The following is a 19954-nucleotide window of genomic DNA, read 5'->3' on the forward strand; positions in this document are numbered from 1 at the left end:
AACACACACACAAAAACCCCCCCCAAAAAACAAACACAAGCACCTGAGCATGCATGCATGCTTTGCAAAACTTGACAAAGTTACGTCACAGCAGCTTTAAGTTATTTCCTATGTCTCTACTCTCTCTCTCTCTCATCAACAGACACAAACATACATCAAATGCATCCAACAGGCCATCTTGAGTCCTTGATAAACAACATTTTGATTCCAATCACAATTACTAATCACTCATTGTCATTTCTGCTTTCTCTGTCTTTCTCTTACATAAATACATGATACATACATACAAAATTTGTCCCCGGGGTGACAAGACCCCACATCCCCAATCAGGAAGAAAAAACCAAACAAACTGTCATTTCAACAATTTTCACAAAATAGCATCATTGTTGACTTGAAATGATGCGCAGACACACTCTTTTGTATTACAAAAAAAAAATTGTTCTAATTCTAAATTCAAATTTGTATTTTTTGATATTCAAAATTGAGTCATAAGTTGTTGTCGTTGTTGTTGTTGTTGGGTTTTTTTTTTTGGGTCTTTTTTTTTTTTTTTTTTGGTCTTAGATGTCTTGTTACCCCAGGGAGTATATGCTAATATGGTAAGCAAAATATGTACATTTGCACTGCTCAGAATTCTTGGATTTTATCTTAATTTGTAGATGGGTTTGCCCAAAGAAAAAAATATTTTGTTATGCTGCTTAGCTGAATCCCTCAGACTCTTACTCCATGCATCTTTATACTCATTTTAACAATTCAGAGGTGTTACAGGTGTTGTAATGTGTCACAGCTTTATATTTGCATTGGTTATTATGCAGAAAAAAGGGAATTTAATTAGATCTTATTGGAAAAAAAACCAGAAATGTCATTTGAATTTGAGTTTGAACTTAAATATGAATATGAATTTGAGTTTAAGTTTGAGTTTGAAATTGAATATGAATTTAAATTTGAGTTCAAATTTTAGTTTGAGCTGAAGTGAAATTTGCAGTTTGTTACTATTTCCAGCTCCAGTTGCTAAACATCCCACAATCGGGGTTTATTTCTCTCCTGCATCATGAGCTACACTCATCACATTCTCTACATGCCCCTTTTAATACATACATGTAGCTAATATGTTTTTCCCACCTTGTCTGAGCTCAAAATCAAAAAGTAGGAACATCAAGTAAAGAAATATTGTACTATGCACGATCATGATCCACCCAACTTTTGACCCGAATGTTGGTGAGGTGGAAGCCACTGAATCAAATTTGGGTGTGATCTTTTTTAATCTTTTGTGTTTTATTTTTTTAAATACAGCTTTCTTTTAATTCACTTTGCCTTCCACATTTAACAATCCAAGATCTTTAGGTCATGAACTAAGAAGAATTCACCAAACTTTTGACCCGAATGTCGACAAGATGGAAGCCACCAAATCCATTTTGGATGTGATCAACGGATGAGTGGGGCTGGCATTCCGGAGATTGTTATCATGGCAACCTTTTTTTTTTCTCCTCCTCTCCAGCCCAAACCACAATCACGCTTGAGTAATGATGCTTTCAGCGCATCTCTCTTCGAGCAAGCTCATAAAAGTTGCTAACTGGGGTTCTGCAACATGAGCATGTATGAATGGGTGGGGGGAGGAGCGTCTATTGGCTGGCTTGCATCTCGTATGACACCTGGATGCACCCCCCAATTGGTTGATGGGGCTCATACCATACCTCAGACTGCACTGATTGGATGGTTCGCAAAATGGCTTCACATTTAATGGATGTCTTATCTGCCCTGGAGAACTATGCATGAACTACCCAAAAGGTTTTTCTAGCTATTTTTAGATTGATTATTTTCTCTCTTTTTGCTTTTTGTTGAACCTCCATTCTTATGTTTATTTTTGTACTTCAGTAACTCTTCTATTTTACCCACACACACACACACACACACACACACTTGTAATACATTAAATAAAAAGAACATATTATTCAAACCTACCCTATATATCAAGGACAGTTTTTAGATCTCATCCCACACTCTGAAGCCAAATACAACGTAATGTAACAAATTGTGGTTTTGTTTGTTCGCAAAATAAAGTGATCTGGAATTTCATGCACTAACATTTCAAATGGTTTGGATGGTACATTCTCAAGCTCTCTCCCCCCCCCCCCCCCTTCAAAAAGTCACCATCTACACAATACTGCCCGAAGAGGCAACAGCAATGCAGGAAATTAAAAGAACCTCAATGACAATGCTGCAATCTTGACAAAGCTGCTTGGCCAAAGATGGCGAAGTATAAAGAAAAGGGGCAAGGACGCACAAATGATACCACTACATGTAGAAGCATCCTACAGAATGTTCATGAGCTATGAAGAACTCTGCATTACGTGAAATCACAACCTCTCCTCAATCACATTGAGACCAGAAAGTCATCAGACTCATTGGCAAAGCAGCTTTTCTGGAAAGGACTCGATTAAAAGCCCAAAATAGCCAGAGAAACAGATAAGCAATACCAGAAAATGCTTCGAAACAAGATTCTGGACGCGCAGTATGTGACTTCATGTAGCAATGCCAACATTGCGCCAGCTTAAAAGTTAGTGGAAAAATGAGCAAAGAAAATGGGATTCCATCGGGATTCAAACCTGAGACCTTCAGATTGCTAGCCCGGTGTTCTACCGACGGAGCTATAGAAAGCCCTAGTTCAGTGTTCGTCCCAGAAACAGTTAATTCTCAATGCTCGAAGCTTAAATGTTATGTGGAATGTGGCACCTCCTGTTCTGCTCACATTGGGAGGCAATTGGATATTTAAATAAAAAATAAACACCTGTCTGGTTATATTGCAACAAGTATGACGAGCTGTCATCGTGGTATGCAGTTCAATTATCTATTTTGAAATCCATGCAGCATATCACCTCCCTAAACATTAAACATGTGATCTGACATGGCATATGTGGAGGAAGAGATACTAAAGATGGCATTGGTGTACAGATAACTAGCGATAGACATTTAACCTCCCAAGTTTTGTGCCAAATACCCCGTTTATATTGCTAGCGGTTTCAGAGCCTCCTCGAGGTTCGAAAGCCCACTCTGAAAAAGCAGCCTCTTGTCTGTTTATACTGCTCGCCAAAAGCAGACCCTAGCAGGCCCTAGCAGGCCCAATCTTCTCCTCTCCTCTGATTTATGGCGCGGGCTTTTGAGTGACAGTGTGCAAGTTGAAAGGCTTTCTGCAGCCGGGATTGGTCGAGATGGCTGGGTTGTTTATGTAAGCAGGTGATGACCTTCAGCAATTACCTCCGGGTCGGCCAAAAAGCGGCTTCTCGAACCCCCTTTGCGTTTATACTGCAGTCGAACCTCCTCGAGCCTGCTATAGCGGGTTCTGAAACCTCCCCCCATAGGAAGTTTCAGAACCCGACCAGACCCGACCCGATCGGATCGCTTTTTCTGAATTCTGTCTGTTTATAGTGAGCTGAAAGCCTGCTCGAAGCGGCTACAGGGGGTTTCAGAACCCCCTTTTTCCTTAGTATAAACGGGGTAAAACAGGGCAGGGATCTGATATGGGAGATAAGGGGATGAGATATTAAAGATGGCATTGATGTACGGACAACTGTAGCTATAGACGTTTAACCTTTCAAGTTCTGTGGCAAACAGGGCACATGATGAATAAGGAGAACCAAAGGAGGAAACAAAAACCACATGAAAAAAAAAGAGGCCAGAAATCTTTAAAACACAGTGTGTGGCAGCTCACCCGAGTCCTCCTGTCATGGGAGCAACTTCTCTCAGTCGGCTATTAATGTCACCCACAAACAGGATTTACGGTCTTCCACGGGAGTGGAAGGGGGAAGAGAGTTCAAGTGGGACAACATTCTTCTGAGGATTACCCAGCCCTGGGGCCTCCTTGGCCCGTGGAGTCGGGCGACACCATGTGGACTTAAGGTGTCTGCTGCAGGTGCTTCAAATTTCCTCCTTCTTCAAACACCACACTGCTAATTGTACCACTTCTCTAGGGGGGTTAAAGGTGGGGCACTTGACCCGGTAACGACCTCCATGTCAGAGGTTCTCCATTGGGGCATGTTCTTGGCCCATGCATTCCTTCTCTGCCTAATGAGAAGAGCATGGTCTTCTAGGGAGGGGGGTGGGCACGGTTTGACAGCACTGAGACACCTGCAGCATAAACAAGGAGCTTATGGGAATTTAGTCAGGGGTCAAGGGTCAAGGGTACTGACATTTTCAAGGTTGGCTTATGAATTATGTTTTGGCACAGATGCAGTGTGTGTGTGTGTGTGTGTGTGTGTGTGTGAGAGAGAGAGAGAGAGACAGACAGACAGACAGAGAGGGAGAGATATAGTTATCTGCCACATGGAATCTTGACAGATAGCAATGTTATGGTTAACTGACTTTGATAATGGGTAGGGGAGCAGTAAAAATTTTACATGGAACTCCCGTGCAGTGCCTTCATGCTTGAATGATGTCATGAATGTTTACGTTTCATTGAAGGAAATTTGTCTCTCTTCTGCTATCCACTTTCTGCCCAGCATCCTTTTATCTTCACATTATCTTCTCATGGAAAATTGGATAGGATGATTTTACTGTAAAGTGCTTTGTTGCATATGTCAGCTCTGAGGAAAAGGGGTTTGTTTTGTCTTGTTTTGTTTCTTTGTTTTGTTTGCTTGCTTTTGATGGGGGGGGGGGGGTTAAGAATAGGACGTGGAAAAAGCACAGCAAGTGTAGGTACAATGTAGGTAATGAAAGCTGTGTTTGGACAATATTTAAAGAAAGCCTTTTTCTACTAATTCTGTATGCTAAGTTGAGCTTCTGCACTTTTACAGCACTGGTTTGTGAATTACTGAACCTCTTCTAGTGAGGATTCTCAGAGATGCTTGATAACTCACATCAAAGGCAGTGGGTTTGCAGTTGCAATAGGAAAAATCTGTGTTTGCTGATGCTGCAACAGTTAATTGCATGCATACGAAACTAGGTCTAGTCGAAAGTATTTCTGAGGATCAGGGAAGAATCCCTTCTCCCTCAGCATGAGTTCAGAGCTTGGCAGAAAGAAAAGAAGAAATTGCTGTGATGTATGGAAACATTGCATTGAATGCAACAGTAGTTGTGTTGTGTCTCAATCAGTGCAGTGTGTACATACACACGATGACGTAATAAATAGTGTGATGCACTGTAGCTCTATCCTGCAATCTTCGTTAATAGTTGCTCGAAGTCAACGCAAAACCCAGGTATTTTTTTTTCCCTTCTCATTATCATGATAATTGGAGAAAAAAAAATTACACAAACATTCCAAAGGAAGTGTGAATTCTCAAACAAACTATTTTGTTTTAAAAATTGCTAGAAACAAGACCACATCTCTCATAAAGACTATTGTATTCCAGGGATTGAAGCAGGGGTCCAGCAGCATGGCATCAGGGCTATATGACGGGTAGTCACTTGATATCGCAATCCAAGTGTGCTGGCCTTGGACAGTGTTTGCTTGGTAAATGTTTGTCTTTAATTATTTTTTTCAATATTTTCACAATCAATAGCCTATTTGCTATCAAAATTTGTGAAAATAAAACCACCACAAAAATGCCAGTGTACAGTACATGACTAAAGGGATGTTGGATTACCTGAGTTCTAAATACTGGCCCACATGGTTTCCAATGCAATCTTGATAATCAAGACTAGCAAAATCAAAAGAAAGTCACAGAAATCCTTGAAATTTGGACTGGCTTTGAAATCATTGTCTGGATATACTGATGTGCTAGATTACACTTAAACTTTATCTTTGACAAAGTGAAGTATTGAGTCAGGATTCAAGAGGAAAAGAAATAATGGTCTTCAATAATTCACATTGTCTACACCTTCCTTGCTATGTGATTTATTGCTCCGAGAAACAAGGGAAGAGTTTTGAAACAGCTCTGTCAGATATATCCAAGTGTTACGCCTGGGTATTGACTTTACGGCTGTATATTGTCCTCATGGCTGCATTCACAGGGAAGCGAGGTGGAAGGGGGGAGAAAAAATACAGAGAAAAGACACATAGACACCTGAACACAGAATCCCTAGATTGGTGATATGAACTTGATCTAGCGGTCAGAGTTCACTTTGCAGTCATCTCTTGAAGTCAAGTCCAACAGCTGCACAACACCTTGCAGCAGGAGAGTATTCTGCACCAAGGCCATCCATGAAAGGGGAGATCTTGAGCGGAGTAGGAGGAAAGGTAGGGCGAGGAGGAGGAGGAAGAGGAAGAGGGGGGAGAGGGAGGAGAAAGGGGAGAAGGAAAGGAAGAGGAGGGAGAGGAGGAAGAGAAAGAGGAGGAGCAGGACGAAGGAAGGAAGGGGGAAGTAGAGGAGGGGGAGGGAGAGGAAGAGGAGGAGCAGGATAAAGTAGAGGAGGAGGTGACAAAGGAGGGGGAGGAGGAGGGGGAGGAGGAAGAGGAGGGGAGGAGGATGGGAAGGGAGGAGGAGGAAGAAGAGGAGGAGGGAAAGAGGATGGGAAGGGGAGGAGGAGGAAGAAGAGGAGGAGGAGGAGGGGAGGAGGAGGAGGAGGGGGAGGAGGAGGAGGAGATGGAGGAGGAGGAGGAGGAGGAGGAGGAAGAGGAGGGGAGGAGGAGGAGGAGGAGGGGGAGGAGATGGAGGAGGAGGAGGAGGAGGGAGGGGGAGGAGGAAGAGGAGGGGAGGAGGATGGGAAGGGGAGGAGGAAGAGGAAGAAGAGGAGGAGGAGGAGGGAGAGGAGGAAGAGAAAGAGGGGAGGAGGGAAGAGAAGAAAGAGAGAGGAGGAGAGAGGGAGAGGACGGTAAGAGAGGGAGGAGCAGGACGAAGGAAGGAAGGAGGAAGTAGAGGAGGGGGAGGGAGAGGGAAGAGGAGGAGCAGGATAAAGTAGAGGAGGAGGTGACAAAGGAGGGGGAGGAGGAGGGGGGAGGAGGAAGAGGAGGGGAGGAGGATGGGAAGGGGAGGAGGAAGAAGAAGAGGAGGAGGAGGAGGGAGGAGGAGGGAGGAGGGGAGGAGGAGGAGGAGGAGGAGGAGGGAGGAAGAAGAGGAGGGGGGAGGAGGAGGAGGAGGGAGGAGGGAGGAGGAGATGGAGGAGGAGGGAGGAGGAGGGAGGAGGAGGGGTGGGGAGGAGAGGAGGAGGGATAAAGTAGAGGAGGATGCAGAGGAGGGGATGAGGAGGGAAGAGAAGGAGAGAGGGGAGGAAGAGGGGAGAGGGGGAGGAGGAGGGGAGGGAGGCCTGGAGGAGGAGGGTATGAGGACAGAGGAGGAGGAGAGGAAGAGATTGAAGGGGGAGGAAGGAGGGGGGAGGGGGAGAAGAAAGGAAAGGAGGAGTAGATTTTTCTGCTGCCAAACACTGGTATCCACACAGCACAGCTAGTGGGAGATGAAACAAACAGGTCCCCCCATGATGCTGAGGAGGGTAAAACTCTTATCTAAGTCTGTCCAGTTTTATTTTCCTTTTCAAACTTCAAGGGCAATGACACAAACATGAAGAAATACGGATACATGATGTGAGCTCCACTGTTGGCCTCATCACCTCAACTTTTTAGGAAAACTTCCCCTGAAGAGATGGCATACGTCATCAGCAGCGCCGCTAATCGGTAGCCTCAAAACACAAAATGACACTTCTCCTTGAATGCTTCTTTTTTTTCACTCTAAGACCAGGATGACAAACAACCTATTTATCATACAAACGTCACAATAGAACAGCAGAATGGCATTTGCAGCTCAGTCATATTTCATATAAGCAACTACTTTTTGCTGCATTTTTTGCAATCTACATGACAAAATCAGAACTTTGGCACATCTATCACACATCTCTCTCATTCTTTGTTGTGTATGGTGAGTCAGGGAGTCACAGATCAGTCTTTAAACTATAAACCGAAACAAAACCAAATTGTTGGATGTAAGGCAAACAAATACACAAATCACACTGTAGCCTCTCTCACAGGCCTTTGACCACCATGTAACTCTGATGCCCGGGTATAATTTTATTTCATTTTATTTATTATTTTTTCTAAGGTACTACTAGTGAAACTGAATACCAACTGTTCTAAATGATAGGCCACCAACATACAAAAATTCTCATACGGCAGAATTGTGACGGAACAGCTATATGTCATGAGACTCAACATTCATACAGGTATCTCACAAGACTGAGTACCATCATGCCTTGTCCGTTTTTCCTCTTTTGTCCCTTGAGGCCTCCCAGACAACCTGGCATGAGTGAAAGAGTTGGAAAATCGCCACAGATTTTACTCTAATGTTCGCACTCACAAAAGTAATAATAGGGTTTTTTTTTCTTGCCTTTTTTTCTTTTGTGAGATTGTGTTACCTCTCATCTGTAATTTCTTATCCTCTAGTCCAAAATGACCTGTTTTTAAATCAACTCATGATTCCTTCCCAACCCCATTCTTTGCCGCAAGAAGGCGACCTTGTGAAGGGATTTGCAAGGTTTTAGTTATGTTGTTAGTGTTTGATGTTCTATATTCACACTTCTGTCTACCCATACATGGTTACATTTTCGTACATTATTAATATTGATTTTGAGGGGAAAGCATATTACAAGCTCTGCTTTTTAGCTTCCCCCTCCATTTTCAACATTACGCAGTAAATGACTTCTATACATTTATCTATTTCGTCCTTAATTCATGGTGTTTACATATTTCAATGTATTGAGAATACCATATGAACTTTTATTTCCATATTATTGTTCTTTTCTCGTGATATGTTGTGACACATTGTCACTCTTTACTGAAAATGAAATAAACAAAACAAAAAGTTTGAATGATGGCAACCGCAATAACAAAAGCTGCTCTCTCTATACCACCAAGTAATATATCTCCGCTACTCTATCTCTCTCTCTCTCTCTGTGACTGACCTGCCTGTGACCCAGAGGAAGACGAACCCCTCGTCCTGCATGATGGGGACGTTGAGCTTCCTCATCTCATCGTCCTGCATGGTGCCGTAGGGGAGCTCCATGTGGATGTCCCAGGGCGGGTCGGCCATGATCACCGCAAACTTGCCCAGGACCTCGAAGTCCAGGTACCGCAGGTCGCATTGCACCCACTGCCGAGATGAGAGAGAGAGAGAGTATTTCATTTCAAAGTCCCCTCGTTTAGGGGCAGATTTGATTTATATCTTGGGTGGTGTACAGGGGATAATAATTGTGTGGTGTCATTAAATCACTTCTCATAAAACAGGAAAATTCATTTGGCCTTAATATCCACTATTGAAAGCTGCTGAGATATATAGTAAGGCTATCCCCTTTCAAGCTTGACATTGCACAATCCAGACATGTGGATTTGACTACACTTTTACATGAACAGAATCACAATTCTTTTTGCAATGTGACTCATTAGTGAAATCATCATTCACTATGCAGTCATAATGTCAGATAGCACAACAAAAGTTGCGAGCACAGTACAGGTGCGATAAAATATTTTCTTTTCTCACTTATTTCTTTCTTTCATTCTTTCTTTCTTTCTTTCTTTCTGTCTTTATTTATTCATTTATCTTTTTATCTATTCATCTATTTATTCATTCATTTATTCAGTCTTCTTTCAACAGGGTGGCCCCATCAGTAGGTACGTACTGTTTTTCCTGGGGGCCCTGCACATACAAACATCAACAGACGACAAAACAATGACATTTACATTAAATACAACATATTGTACGTGGACAAGTACAGTTCTTCCACTGAGTCCCATACATACACAATTACACAATAAATATACACTGACATTTATACACATACTAATCAAACAAACCACAAAATTACCCATAAATTTCATCAAAAACTAGAACTTTCACTCAACGTGATTAATACCCCTCACTGTGCAGAGATCTGTATTTTCTACCACGAGACTTTGACAGAGACTACCAGCAATACATATGTAGGTCACCTGTGGAGGGGTCATGACACTGGCCCCTAGCTTGCTGTTCATCCGCTGCAGTGCTACCGGTCCAGCCGGCTTCTCAGCACCCTCAGGCTTGCTGGGCTCTTCCACCTCATAGTGAACATACTGCACGGATGTTTCCAAAAGCAATTACAAGCAGAGAATGGTAGTATGTGAACTTCCAACCATTAGCTTGAAGACGACTAAAAAGCATATCCACGTACTGACATAAACACAACTATTTTTGGGCTGCTTCAAACTCTTTATCATGAAGGCGCAAGCACTGCCAAGCAGTATAGTTTCTACACAGAGGAAAATCAGAAGGACTATTTGTGTACTACCTTGGATTACAATATGCAGTGAATTGATTTTATGAGGCAATTTTTTTTTTCATATCATTTGACTCACCAAATTCTAAAAAAATAAAAACACAATGAAATTAACTGCAAGTACAATATTACTTCAAGAATTCTTTGTTTTGCCAAATGATTTTTTCTATTTTTTAATAACTACTACACAACCATAATTTCCATCACTTCCCTGAGCAAGTGCATGTAACTACGTAAGGGGGGGGGGGGGATCACCCTTATGTTTAACTGTTACTTCAAATATACGACAGCTGCCCATACGTTTAATCTGGTTTTTGCCAGCGATAGGTGAAAAATCATAACTCACTTTGCAGGTATCCATGTGAAAGCATGTATTGAGGAATGAGCAGTCTCCAAGTGATTCTGTTAATAGACAAAAAATAAAAAGAAATAAATGAAATGTATCTACAAAGACTCTGCACATGTCCATATGCACATAAGTACACATGCAAATATCATACTGATGCACCATGTTGGACAATTGTAAGTCAAAAGCATCTCATTTCGAACTGTGTATCTATGCTGTTTGATTGCATTGGACGTTCCTACCCACCCTATCTCTACAAACTTTTTTAAACACATGCCAGTTCAAAAGTCTCCAAAAGCCAGCTGCTTCACATTTTGTGCATGCTCCAAGTGTAGCAGCCTTGTGGGAAAGATGCACACACACACACACACACACACACACACACACAAATTAATCAAAATAAAACTTCTACATTGTGGACAGGCAAATATTTTGACTGATATCTCTTTTATAGAGTACACACAGAACTGCAATTTTTGTTTTCTTTCAAGCGATACCCCTGCACTATAGACACTTGATTTCACAAGGATGAATTTATGACGAGAGTACAACACATTGAAGCATATGGTATAACACTCAAGTGTAAAAAGTAAATTGGTCTGCCCTCCCAAAGTGGATGAACACTAATAAGAGATAGCTCTTAAGTGTGTCAAGGATGCAATCACATTGAAATCTCATCTTCTCCTAAACACTACACTTTCAAGTCAGATGTAGTACAGTAATATTACATCAGTAGTTTTGCAAGAGAGAGAGAAAAAAAATTGGCAGACACTGGTTTAAGGTAGATGTACACTGCACAATTTCTCTGAGTCATCGCGTGAAGTAAATTGGTCAAGTAATTCTGTGGGGGAATATCGCTAACACGAAAAACATTAGAGCTTCTACACCGATACGCTGAACTTACCATCTGTGTGTTTATTGATGATTCTTCTGAAATGAAGCTGTCAGAGAGAAAAAGAAAGACAAGAAATAATACACAGAATTTCATGAAAATTATATGCATGGTAATAAGTTTTCATCTTGATCAGGCAGGCTAATTGTCACAATAATAAAATTCATGATACTTTGAGAGACAAAATTGTATATTCCATTCTCACTATTCATGGGAAATATGATAGTCTTCTTGAAAGGCAAATAAAATATCCCATAATTATCATCAGGACTTCTAAACTTCTAAAAGAGATGAAATGTAACTATATGCAGTTATGTGGGTTTACTGTCTGGAGTGCAGCTCATAACTCTGATTGTTATATATCTATTGCACTCACTTATCTAATGTCTAATGTCCAAGTTCGGGGGGGGGGGGGGGACTACAATTTACATTTGCCACAAACATTCAGAACACTAAGAAATAGATTTATAGGATGAGGACTGTCATCTCTTTCTGCTAAATTCTTGGCTCATTTAAACAATATTTTTGACAAAATGGCAGTGCATTATTACATGTGCGAAAAAAAAACTTTTCAAAATTCACACGGTGAATACCCAAGCATATATACAAAGTGTGTGCTTTGTTTTCTTTTACACGAGTATGAGGACAAAACATATGATGGCTCATAGTGACTGCTGTGGACAAACCTTGTTGCACTCTGTAGAACCAGAGACCTTGCTACACTCTTCTCTCGTTCCGTGAGAACAGAATTCCTGCACAGATGCTGCAAGAATGAGACAGGGAGGTAAGAAGGAAAAGTGTTTGGTGTGCATCATGATTTTTGTGCAAATATCTGTTTCTTGCAACCTTTGCCTCTCCCTCATACAATTACAATAAACTAGCACTTAAAAACTGTCGAGGATGTGCTGGAAAAGGATAATTATGGATGTAAAACCAATTACTGCAATACATCTGCTCTAAAGGCATTCAGATGGAAGAAGTTGAGGAAATGATTGGATTTTATCAAAAAGCAAAATTGCACAGGCTTCGAAAAGAAATCAATATCTGTCTAGGGCGGCCACCTGCCATATAAGGCCACTAAAAACAACTCCCCCCCCCCCCCCGAGAGAAGAGCCATAAAAACGACCCTGTCTCTAGCAGCCACTTTTTTGTCTCTCTTGCGTGGCCACTGTAGACACATTTGACTGTATTCTATATCATTATCAAAACAACAAAGTCTATGGAATAAAGTGAGAATAACATTTTTCTTCTCTGTGGCTGATGTTTTTGGAATAGCCAAATTTCATACTGTCTCTGCACATCTCAGCCTAAATTGTATCTCTTTATCAACTGAAACATCAGTGACCGTTCCTCTCAAAAATAGCAGAACAGCCCCCCCGGCCACCCTCTTAGGGGTGTGTACGTGTAAAGTGCACCTTGTGTGGGATGCAGGTATGTGAAAAAGGGGCGGGGCTTTCTTTGCCTCATCCACACCATTCCTGTTTCACACTACTCTGCAAGCTCTCCCCACCCCCCTCCCCCCAAAAAAGAAAGCACAATCAATTTGTCTGAACCCATGCACTCTAGTGGTAAACACCGCTGCTTCTTCAGTGAGTGGAGATTGACACTGAAAGCAACCTCTTGGTGCTAAACGGGTTACATCAGCCATAGAAGACTCACCAGCCAGTAAGCAATACTTTTATAGCCTCCAAACCTCACAGCGCTATTACACCCGATTTTATCCACTATGACTTTTACCTCCTTTGGACTTGAATGCCTCAGCAACTGACTTCTCCTTGGCCGTTGGCATGCTCAGGAGATCATGTATTTCCTGTCCCATTTCTTTGCTCTGGATAAATAAAAACAAACAGTCCCAAGAAAACAACACATAAACTTTACATTCGGCAAAAAATATTACTTTGAAATAATATTGACTTGCCTATGAGATACAGTGGACTCCCGTTATAACGAAGTCCTCGGGACCGGCAGTTTTCTTTCGTTATAACGAAATTTCGTTATAACCGAATGAACAAACAATAAAAATACATAGAGTTGATAATGTTGCGGCCCTAAATTTTATTTTGTTGTAACCGGAATTTCGTTGTAACCGTGTTCGTTATAACGGGAGTACACTGTACCTTAATTCATTGCATTGTGCAGCAATGATCAAGATCATGCACTGCTCACGCTCAAAACTTCGCAAATTCCTCTCTGGATAATTTCCAAATTCGAAGACAGACAGTATACATGATGTTGTTGGTCACTGATTTTTCCCATGTCCTTTGCAAAAATCTGCTAAAAAGGTTCAGGAAGTTGCTAAAATCATCAATGCACTCCATTGTCTCAATGCACAGCTTGTACCATTTTTTACAAGCCTTTCTCTCTTCTGCTTGGTGCTTTTAATGGAAGATAAATTTAAAGACTAAGAGACTGATGACATATCCTATTAAGAGTTGGCAAAGCACATCATGCATTTTGATATGAAAACCTCCATCATTACCAACACACTTTGTGTCATGCTGCCCTCTCTTGGTAAGAAATAGCATAGTCCATGATAGCGGGGCATCAGAGTTGACAAACGCTAATACAATTTGTACATACATAAACGCTAATACAATATGTACATACATATAGTGTACATCATAAAAGCATCTTTCTGACATGTTAATGCTTATATTAAAAATGCTCTGCTTTCCCCCACGTTAAGTTACATAGACATATTTAAAAAAAAATATTACAACTCAGATACAACTGATGTTTTACAAAAGATTTTGTGTGCATTTGAAAAACTTCATTAAATGTTCATCTTTCATCTTTGAAGAATGCATTTTACAGCAGACTATAAGTCATAAGAATCAATGAAAATGATAAATCTGATAAACAAGTTTTCTTCATCAGTGATTGAAATGGGCAATATAGCTGAAGTCATCTCTTATTGCTACCACCTTAACGTTTAAATGTACAGTACAAAATCACTCTTATTGATCCAAAATATGATATTAAGAATTACTATGCCATACGTGTGCAGAACTACACACTATGGATTTTTTTTCTTTCTTTCTTTATCATTACAGTAATGTGGAATTATTTACGTAGGGGATCACAATCAGTGTAATTTCAAGCTCATGGACAGTTTGTCCCTAAATGTATGTAGAAGGCACCATACTAGATTCATGAATATCCTCCAATATGCTAAAAATCTCCTACATAATGATGTCAAAGGTTACAAAGTATTGAGTCCCACTCTAGCAACAACTGAGTCAGCTGAAGATTGAACTTGGATTCTAATTAAATCAACAAATGGGAGTTGGGTAAACACAATTATAGCTTCTCATTGATAACCAAGTTTATGAACATTTATTGGAGAGTTACTTATAGATCAGAGTGTACCACTAATGGCTTTCTGAAATCTGTAAACAAACAAGTAAACCTTGAAAGTATCACTGTTGTGAGTTCATAAATGACAATTACAAGGCCTCCCCTAATAAAGCCAATTCCGATTTACAATCTGTGCATGAGCAGATGAACGTAATCTGAGAAAAACAACACAAGATGCAGAGTTGTAGTGAGCAATGCCATGGAAAGTGCATGAACAGGGTTTTTTTTTTTTTTTTTTTTTTTTTTTTTTTTTTTTTTTTTTTTTTTAGGTTGCAGTGAAAGGGAACTTGATAACATGAAAATAAGTTGGATTTATAATATATAAGTAGGTAATATCTAGCTTTACAATGGTTTTGTCAGGATGGGTTAAAATTTGCAGTTATTTGAACCATCACTAATTGCAATCTGGGTCCCACTTTATAAAAGATGTTAGGATAGCAACTCTTGCTGGAATGGCAACTTCCCAGAGAAACAGCCAATCAGGAAGCTGGATTCTTGTCTTTACCATGACCATTGCCATTCCAGCAAGAGTTGCTATCATATCAACTTTTTTATGAAAAGGGGCCCTGGTCTTCAAATGCATGCAAGTCACACAAAGTAGAACATATCAATAGTTTAGAAAATCCTTCTGTGTTCTAGCACTCAAATATATGAGTGGTGTCTACTTACCTCCTGCTCTTTAAATGATGTTGATGAGAGAAGGTTCTCCAGACTCAGATCACTGTCGTCAGCGCTCGGCTTGGTCGTGGCAGCAACCTTGGTGGCAGGCGCGGCAGCCACAGTGGCACTGCTCACATTTTGGTCCGACTCAGATCTGCGGAGGCAGACGAGGATCAGAATGTTAGAGCAGAAAATCAAAGTATGCTTGTCTAAAAACCAATAATTTCTATTGCTACCCTGCCCATCTTCATTTGTGGTTGCTTCTGATGATTCTACAGGTAAGTTTTTGTGATAAGTACAGATACTTACTCTTCTCTTTTTCTCTTCCTAGACTCTGGAACAGAAGTGGTCACTTGGCTACTTGAAGTTGTTGAAATCTGTCAAAAAATATGAAATACACTTTAGACCTTAATAATTGTAACGATACTAGCAATGGTGAAAACAATGAAAGGTGACTATTGATACCAAATGTGGGAAAAAAGAAAAGAAAGCAAATATACTTTTAACCCGTTGAGGATGGACTGATTTTGCTACAACATGCATAATACTGTACTTGGGGCTCGTCCTCAACAGGTTAAACTAGAAATGTCGCTATGGCAACTGATGCCTCCACCATAATGCATGATTCTCCCAATAGGTGTATGGTACAATGTCTTCACAATGTGTGATGACTGGCAAAATATTGAAATGACAGGTTTGTCAGAAATATCTTGAATGTTCACATTCCTTGCAGTGGCAGATCCAGAGGGGGGCGCAACTGGCACATGCCCCCCCCCCTTTATTTTTCATTAAAAACAAAAGAAATAAAAAGAAAAAAATGAAATGAAACCCGAAAGTGGCACCAGAAATAATTAGTCACGCCCCCACCCCCCTTTACAGAATTCCTGGATCCGCCCCTGTTCCTTGAACTAGGTTTGCTATAATTGTCTAAGAGTGCAGGTACATGTATTTGGGGAATTGAGGATTTTTACCTGACTTCTGACCGACCCTTTTATAAGTTTACGCATTGAGTAATTTTCAAGGTATGAAGAAAGAGTGTAATTACAGTATAAAATAGATTTTTTTTTTTTGCATTTAAACCTGGCCTTTGACCCTTAACCTTTGACCTTCTGGCTGGAAATTTCCCAGAGAATCTCCATTTGGTAATACATGTATATAGCAAGTTTTAAAAATAATAATGCAAGCATTGCATATGAGGGAAATAGTAAAATTTTGAGGAGTTGACCTTGACCTTTGACCCCTGACTACTGACCCATGACCCCTACATTCCCTAGATAATCCCTGCCAGTCATTACATGCATATGTACCAAGTTCCATGAAGATATATTGAATCATTTGCAAGAAATTGAAATTGTAACATTTTCACCTAACCTTTGACCTTTTGACCTTTGACCTTATGACATGAAACTCTCTCTGGAGAATCTGTATGCAGTAGTACATGTCTACACTTTTAGTTTTAAAAAAATACCTACAGACATTGCATGGATATGGGGGAAACAGCAACATTTTTAGCATTTGAACTTGACCTTTGACCTCTTGCCAATGTCAATAAAATTCAAACTAATTGCCCCATCATGCATCATCCTTGGACCAAGTTTGGTGAAAGCTGCTTCATCCAGTTTTGAGATATCAAGTAAACAGATAAATTTTAGGATTTGACCTTGATCTTTGACCTTTGACCTCTGTCCAATTTCACTCAAAAACTCATCAAGTAATTGTCCCATTATACATCATCCTCGGACAAAGTTTGGTGAAATTTGCTTGATCTAGTCTTGAGTTATCGCTTAAACGGATACAATTTCATGATTTGACCTTGACCTTTGGCCGATTTCACCCAAAATCTAATCAAGTAATTGCCATATCATACTTTATACTTGGACCAAGTTTGGTAAAATTCCAGTCAATATTACTCAAGTTATCGCGTAAACGAATGCGGACGGACGGACGGACGGACAGACAACCCGAAAACATAATGCCTCTGGCACCACTTCGTGGCGGAGGCATAAAAATACATGCATAGTTACGTATTGGTGCGGCAAGACTTATTTTCATGATACTGAGAACTAGATGTATAGATGCTTTGATTCTCTGACACGACAGCAGCAATAACATCCAACCATAAACACAGAACAAAGCACAACCCATTGAGAGAGCACATACACTTATTGTTTAGATCAATTATCAAATAAATGCTGTCATATGAAAAAAAAAAATGCTGTAGCATTTGCTTGAGGCTGTGTTGCATTGGTCTCAAGCAACACAGGAGGAAATGTCAAATGCTTTCTAATGATGTTGATGTATGGTGCTTGAAATATGCTAACTTTCATCTACTCTCAAAGTTGCATCTACGTAGTAGACACCAACAGTGTGGCAAAACTTTATGAATATTTACCCTTCTTATACAGAAATATATAATACAGGTATATTAGTACATATGTTGGGTCGGGTTCAAAGGAAATTGCTTACATAGAAATGATACCCAATAGATTTAGTGAATGCAACAATATTAGTAAACACATCAGTGAAGTTTGAGGAAAATAGGACAATCCGTTCAAAAGCTATGAATTTTGAAACTTTCAGTGCCATCACTGGATGACATAATCACTACAATTTGTGACGTCACTGCACGACCGCTATATGAAGAAAATGAAAAGAGAATTCAGCATATTTTCATATTTCTCTAGCAAAATGACAGAGCACTTGAATTACTTCTTTCAGAAAGCAGGGGGAAATAATATATTACCTTCACTGTATGTCGATGCCAAGTTGCAGGAAAGTGTACTTTTCATACAAAAAAAAAAGTGTAGAATTCTCTCTATATTTTCTTAAAATCGTTGTCCTGCAGTGATGTCACTAACTGTTGCACTTGCAGTCTTCTCATCCAGTGATGGTGGCACTGAAATTTATAAGCTTTTAATGGATTGTCCAGTCTTCTTCAAACTTCCCTGATGTGTTCTACTAATATTGCCACATTCACTCAATCCATATATACAGCTGTACAACATTAACAAGCGATATCAGAAGCAAGATAGGCCTACTGTAAGTGTATATGCAAATACAATTTGAGATACATAAGCAACTGGTCTCCCGAGTATTCAAAAAAAAGAAAAGAAAAAAAAAGACATGTATGATTTAGAACTACACATGTAGATAGCATGGACAGACCAAGCCCTAGAGCATGCTGTACACACATTTGAACTTGTATCTAGCACAGCTTCGTCCTCCGGCTTGATGCCCAAAATGGTCGACGTCGATGTGACCTGTGGGACAGTGACGCTTGTGGTCTGAGAGCTCACTGCTGCAGCAGAGGTAGATGGTAGACTGGCGCTGGCTGCACTCAGCTCTACAGAACTTGTTGATGTACTATCTGGGGACATACAAATTGTACATGTTGTAGATGAAAGCACAGGCTCAAGTCTAGAATAGATTCAAAATTGTTACATTTACACAAGTATGTAAATGACAATTTTGACAACAGTTTGGTGAGGGTTCCATATGTACACTCCATTAAAAAAAGGAATAATTGAAAAAAACAACAGTCAAACACCACAACATCATGAAAGTGCTTTGAAATTTGGTGCTAAATATTTATAATTTATGGCAATGCTACAAAATATACACTAGTCATGCAAGACCCTGTTATAATTTGTAAACCTAACCTAAAATATCCAGTCTAGGAACTCTTAAACATAGTACAAATGTAGCAGTAGAAACAAACCAGCAACAAGGATCGACCTCCTGTGCCAAAATTTGACTGCGGTGCAGAGGCATAGGTTTTACATGTAGCCAGAGGTCAAATATTGGACAGTTTTAGGGTCAAAGTACTTGAATTATGAGCAGCTTGCTTTATACACTCTCGTGTTTAGTGTTAGGTAAATATGTAGATAGACAGAAAAATCTATCTGTCCGGAGGAGTTTTTTTATCATTTTTTTTTTTTTTTTTTTTTTTTTTTTACTTGTAATGCTCTCCTCGGAGGGAATCCTTGAAGCCAGATGAAGTCTCCGTGGAACATATCCCTGACGACAAGATAGAGGCTGATCTTTTCGGTTAAGTGTTACTTGTTTGTACTACTGTACTACATAGGTCTAGACGGTGTCTAGACCAATAACAATAGTGTTATAAAAGAGTAAAATTAAATATGTTAATAGGGTAAATGTGTTAATAGTATTAATAGGGTAAATTATCTTAATTTTCAGTCTGCCTGCCTTTCTTTCTTTTAATTTCTTTCAAAGTTATCCAACCTCCCCCCCCCCCAAAAAAAAAAGGAAGTTCTTCATTCAAATAACTTAGTTAACGGTTAAGATTTTAAAAAATCAATTAGAACCTAAATTAGAATCAGTGCTGAATTTGTTACAAAATTAATAACAGTGAATAGTAGAGTGCAAATTATGTTTCACTTCTTCTTCTTCCAGGTTAGCAACCACAATCAACAAGATGAGTTGAAGAGAAGAGTCTCCGTACTCAGTCGCCACGTCTGCACTCAAGCATTGCCGCGCCGCCGCGCCTGGCGACACTCACGCCAGTAATCGCT

The 19954-nt window shown here is 40.1% G+C and overlaps 1 protein-coding gene across 1 annotated transcript in view; it reads right to left on the reverse strand.

The window, feature by feature from the left end:
- The window catches only part of LOC140232503 (N(6)-adenosine-methyltransferase catalytic subunit METTL3-like), a 60405-nt gene that overhangs the window by 39714 nt on the left and 737 nt on the right, over positions 1–19954 (reverse strand). The window contains exons 2-10 of the mRNA XM_072312598.1: positions 18614–18789; positions 15732–15799; positions 15432–15576; positions 13143–13233; positions 12092–12168; positions 11418–11454; positions 10514–10569; positions 9845–9964; positions 8821–9008 (exon numbers count right to left, since the gene is read on the reverse strand). Of these exons, the coding sequence (XP_072168699.1) occupies positions 8821–9008; positions 9845–9964; positions 10514–10569; positions 11418–11454; positions 12092–12168; positions 13143–13233; positions 15432–15576; positions 15732–15799; positions 18614–18789 (958 nt within the window). The remainder of the gene's footprint in view (positions 1–8820; positions 9009–9844; positions 9965–10513; positions 10570–11417; positions 11455–12091; positions 12169–13142; positions 13234–15431; positions 15577–15731; positions 15800–18613; positions 18790–19954) is intronic.

The sequence above is a fragment of the Diadema setosum genome, chromosome 9 (genome assembly GCF_964275005.1).
Source record: "Diadema setosum chromosome 9, eeDiaSeto1, whole genome shotgun sequence".
Classification (NCBI taxonomy): domain Eukaryota; kingdom Metazoa; phylum Echinodermata; class Echinoidea; order Diadematoida; family Diadematidae; genus Diadema; species Diadema setosum.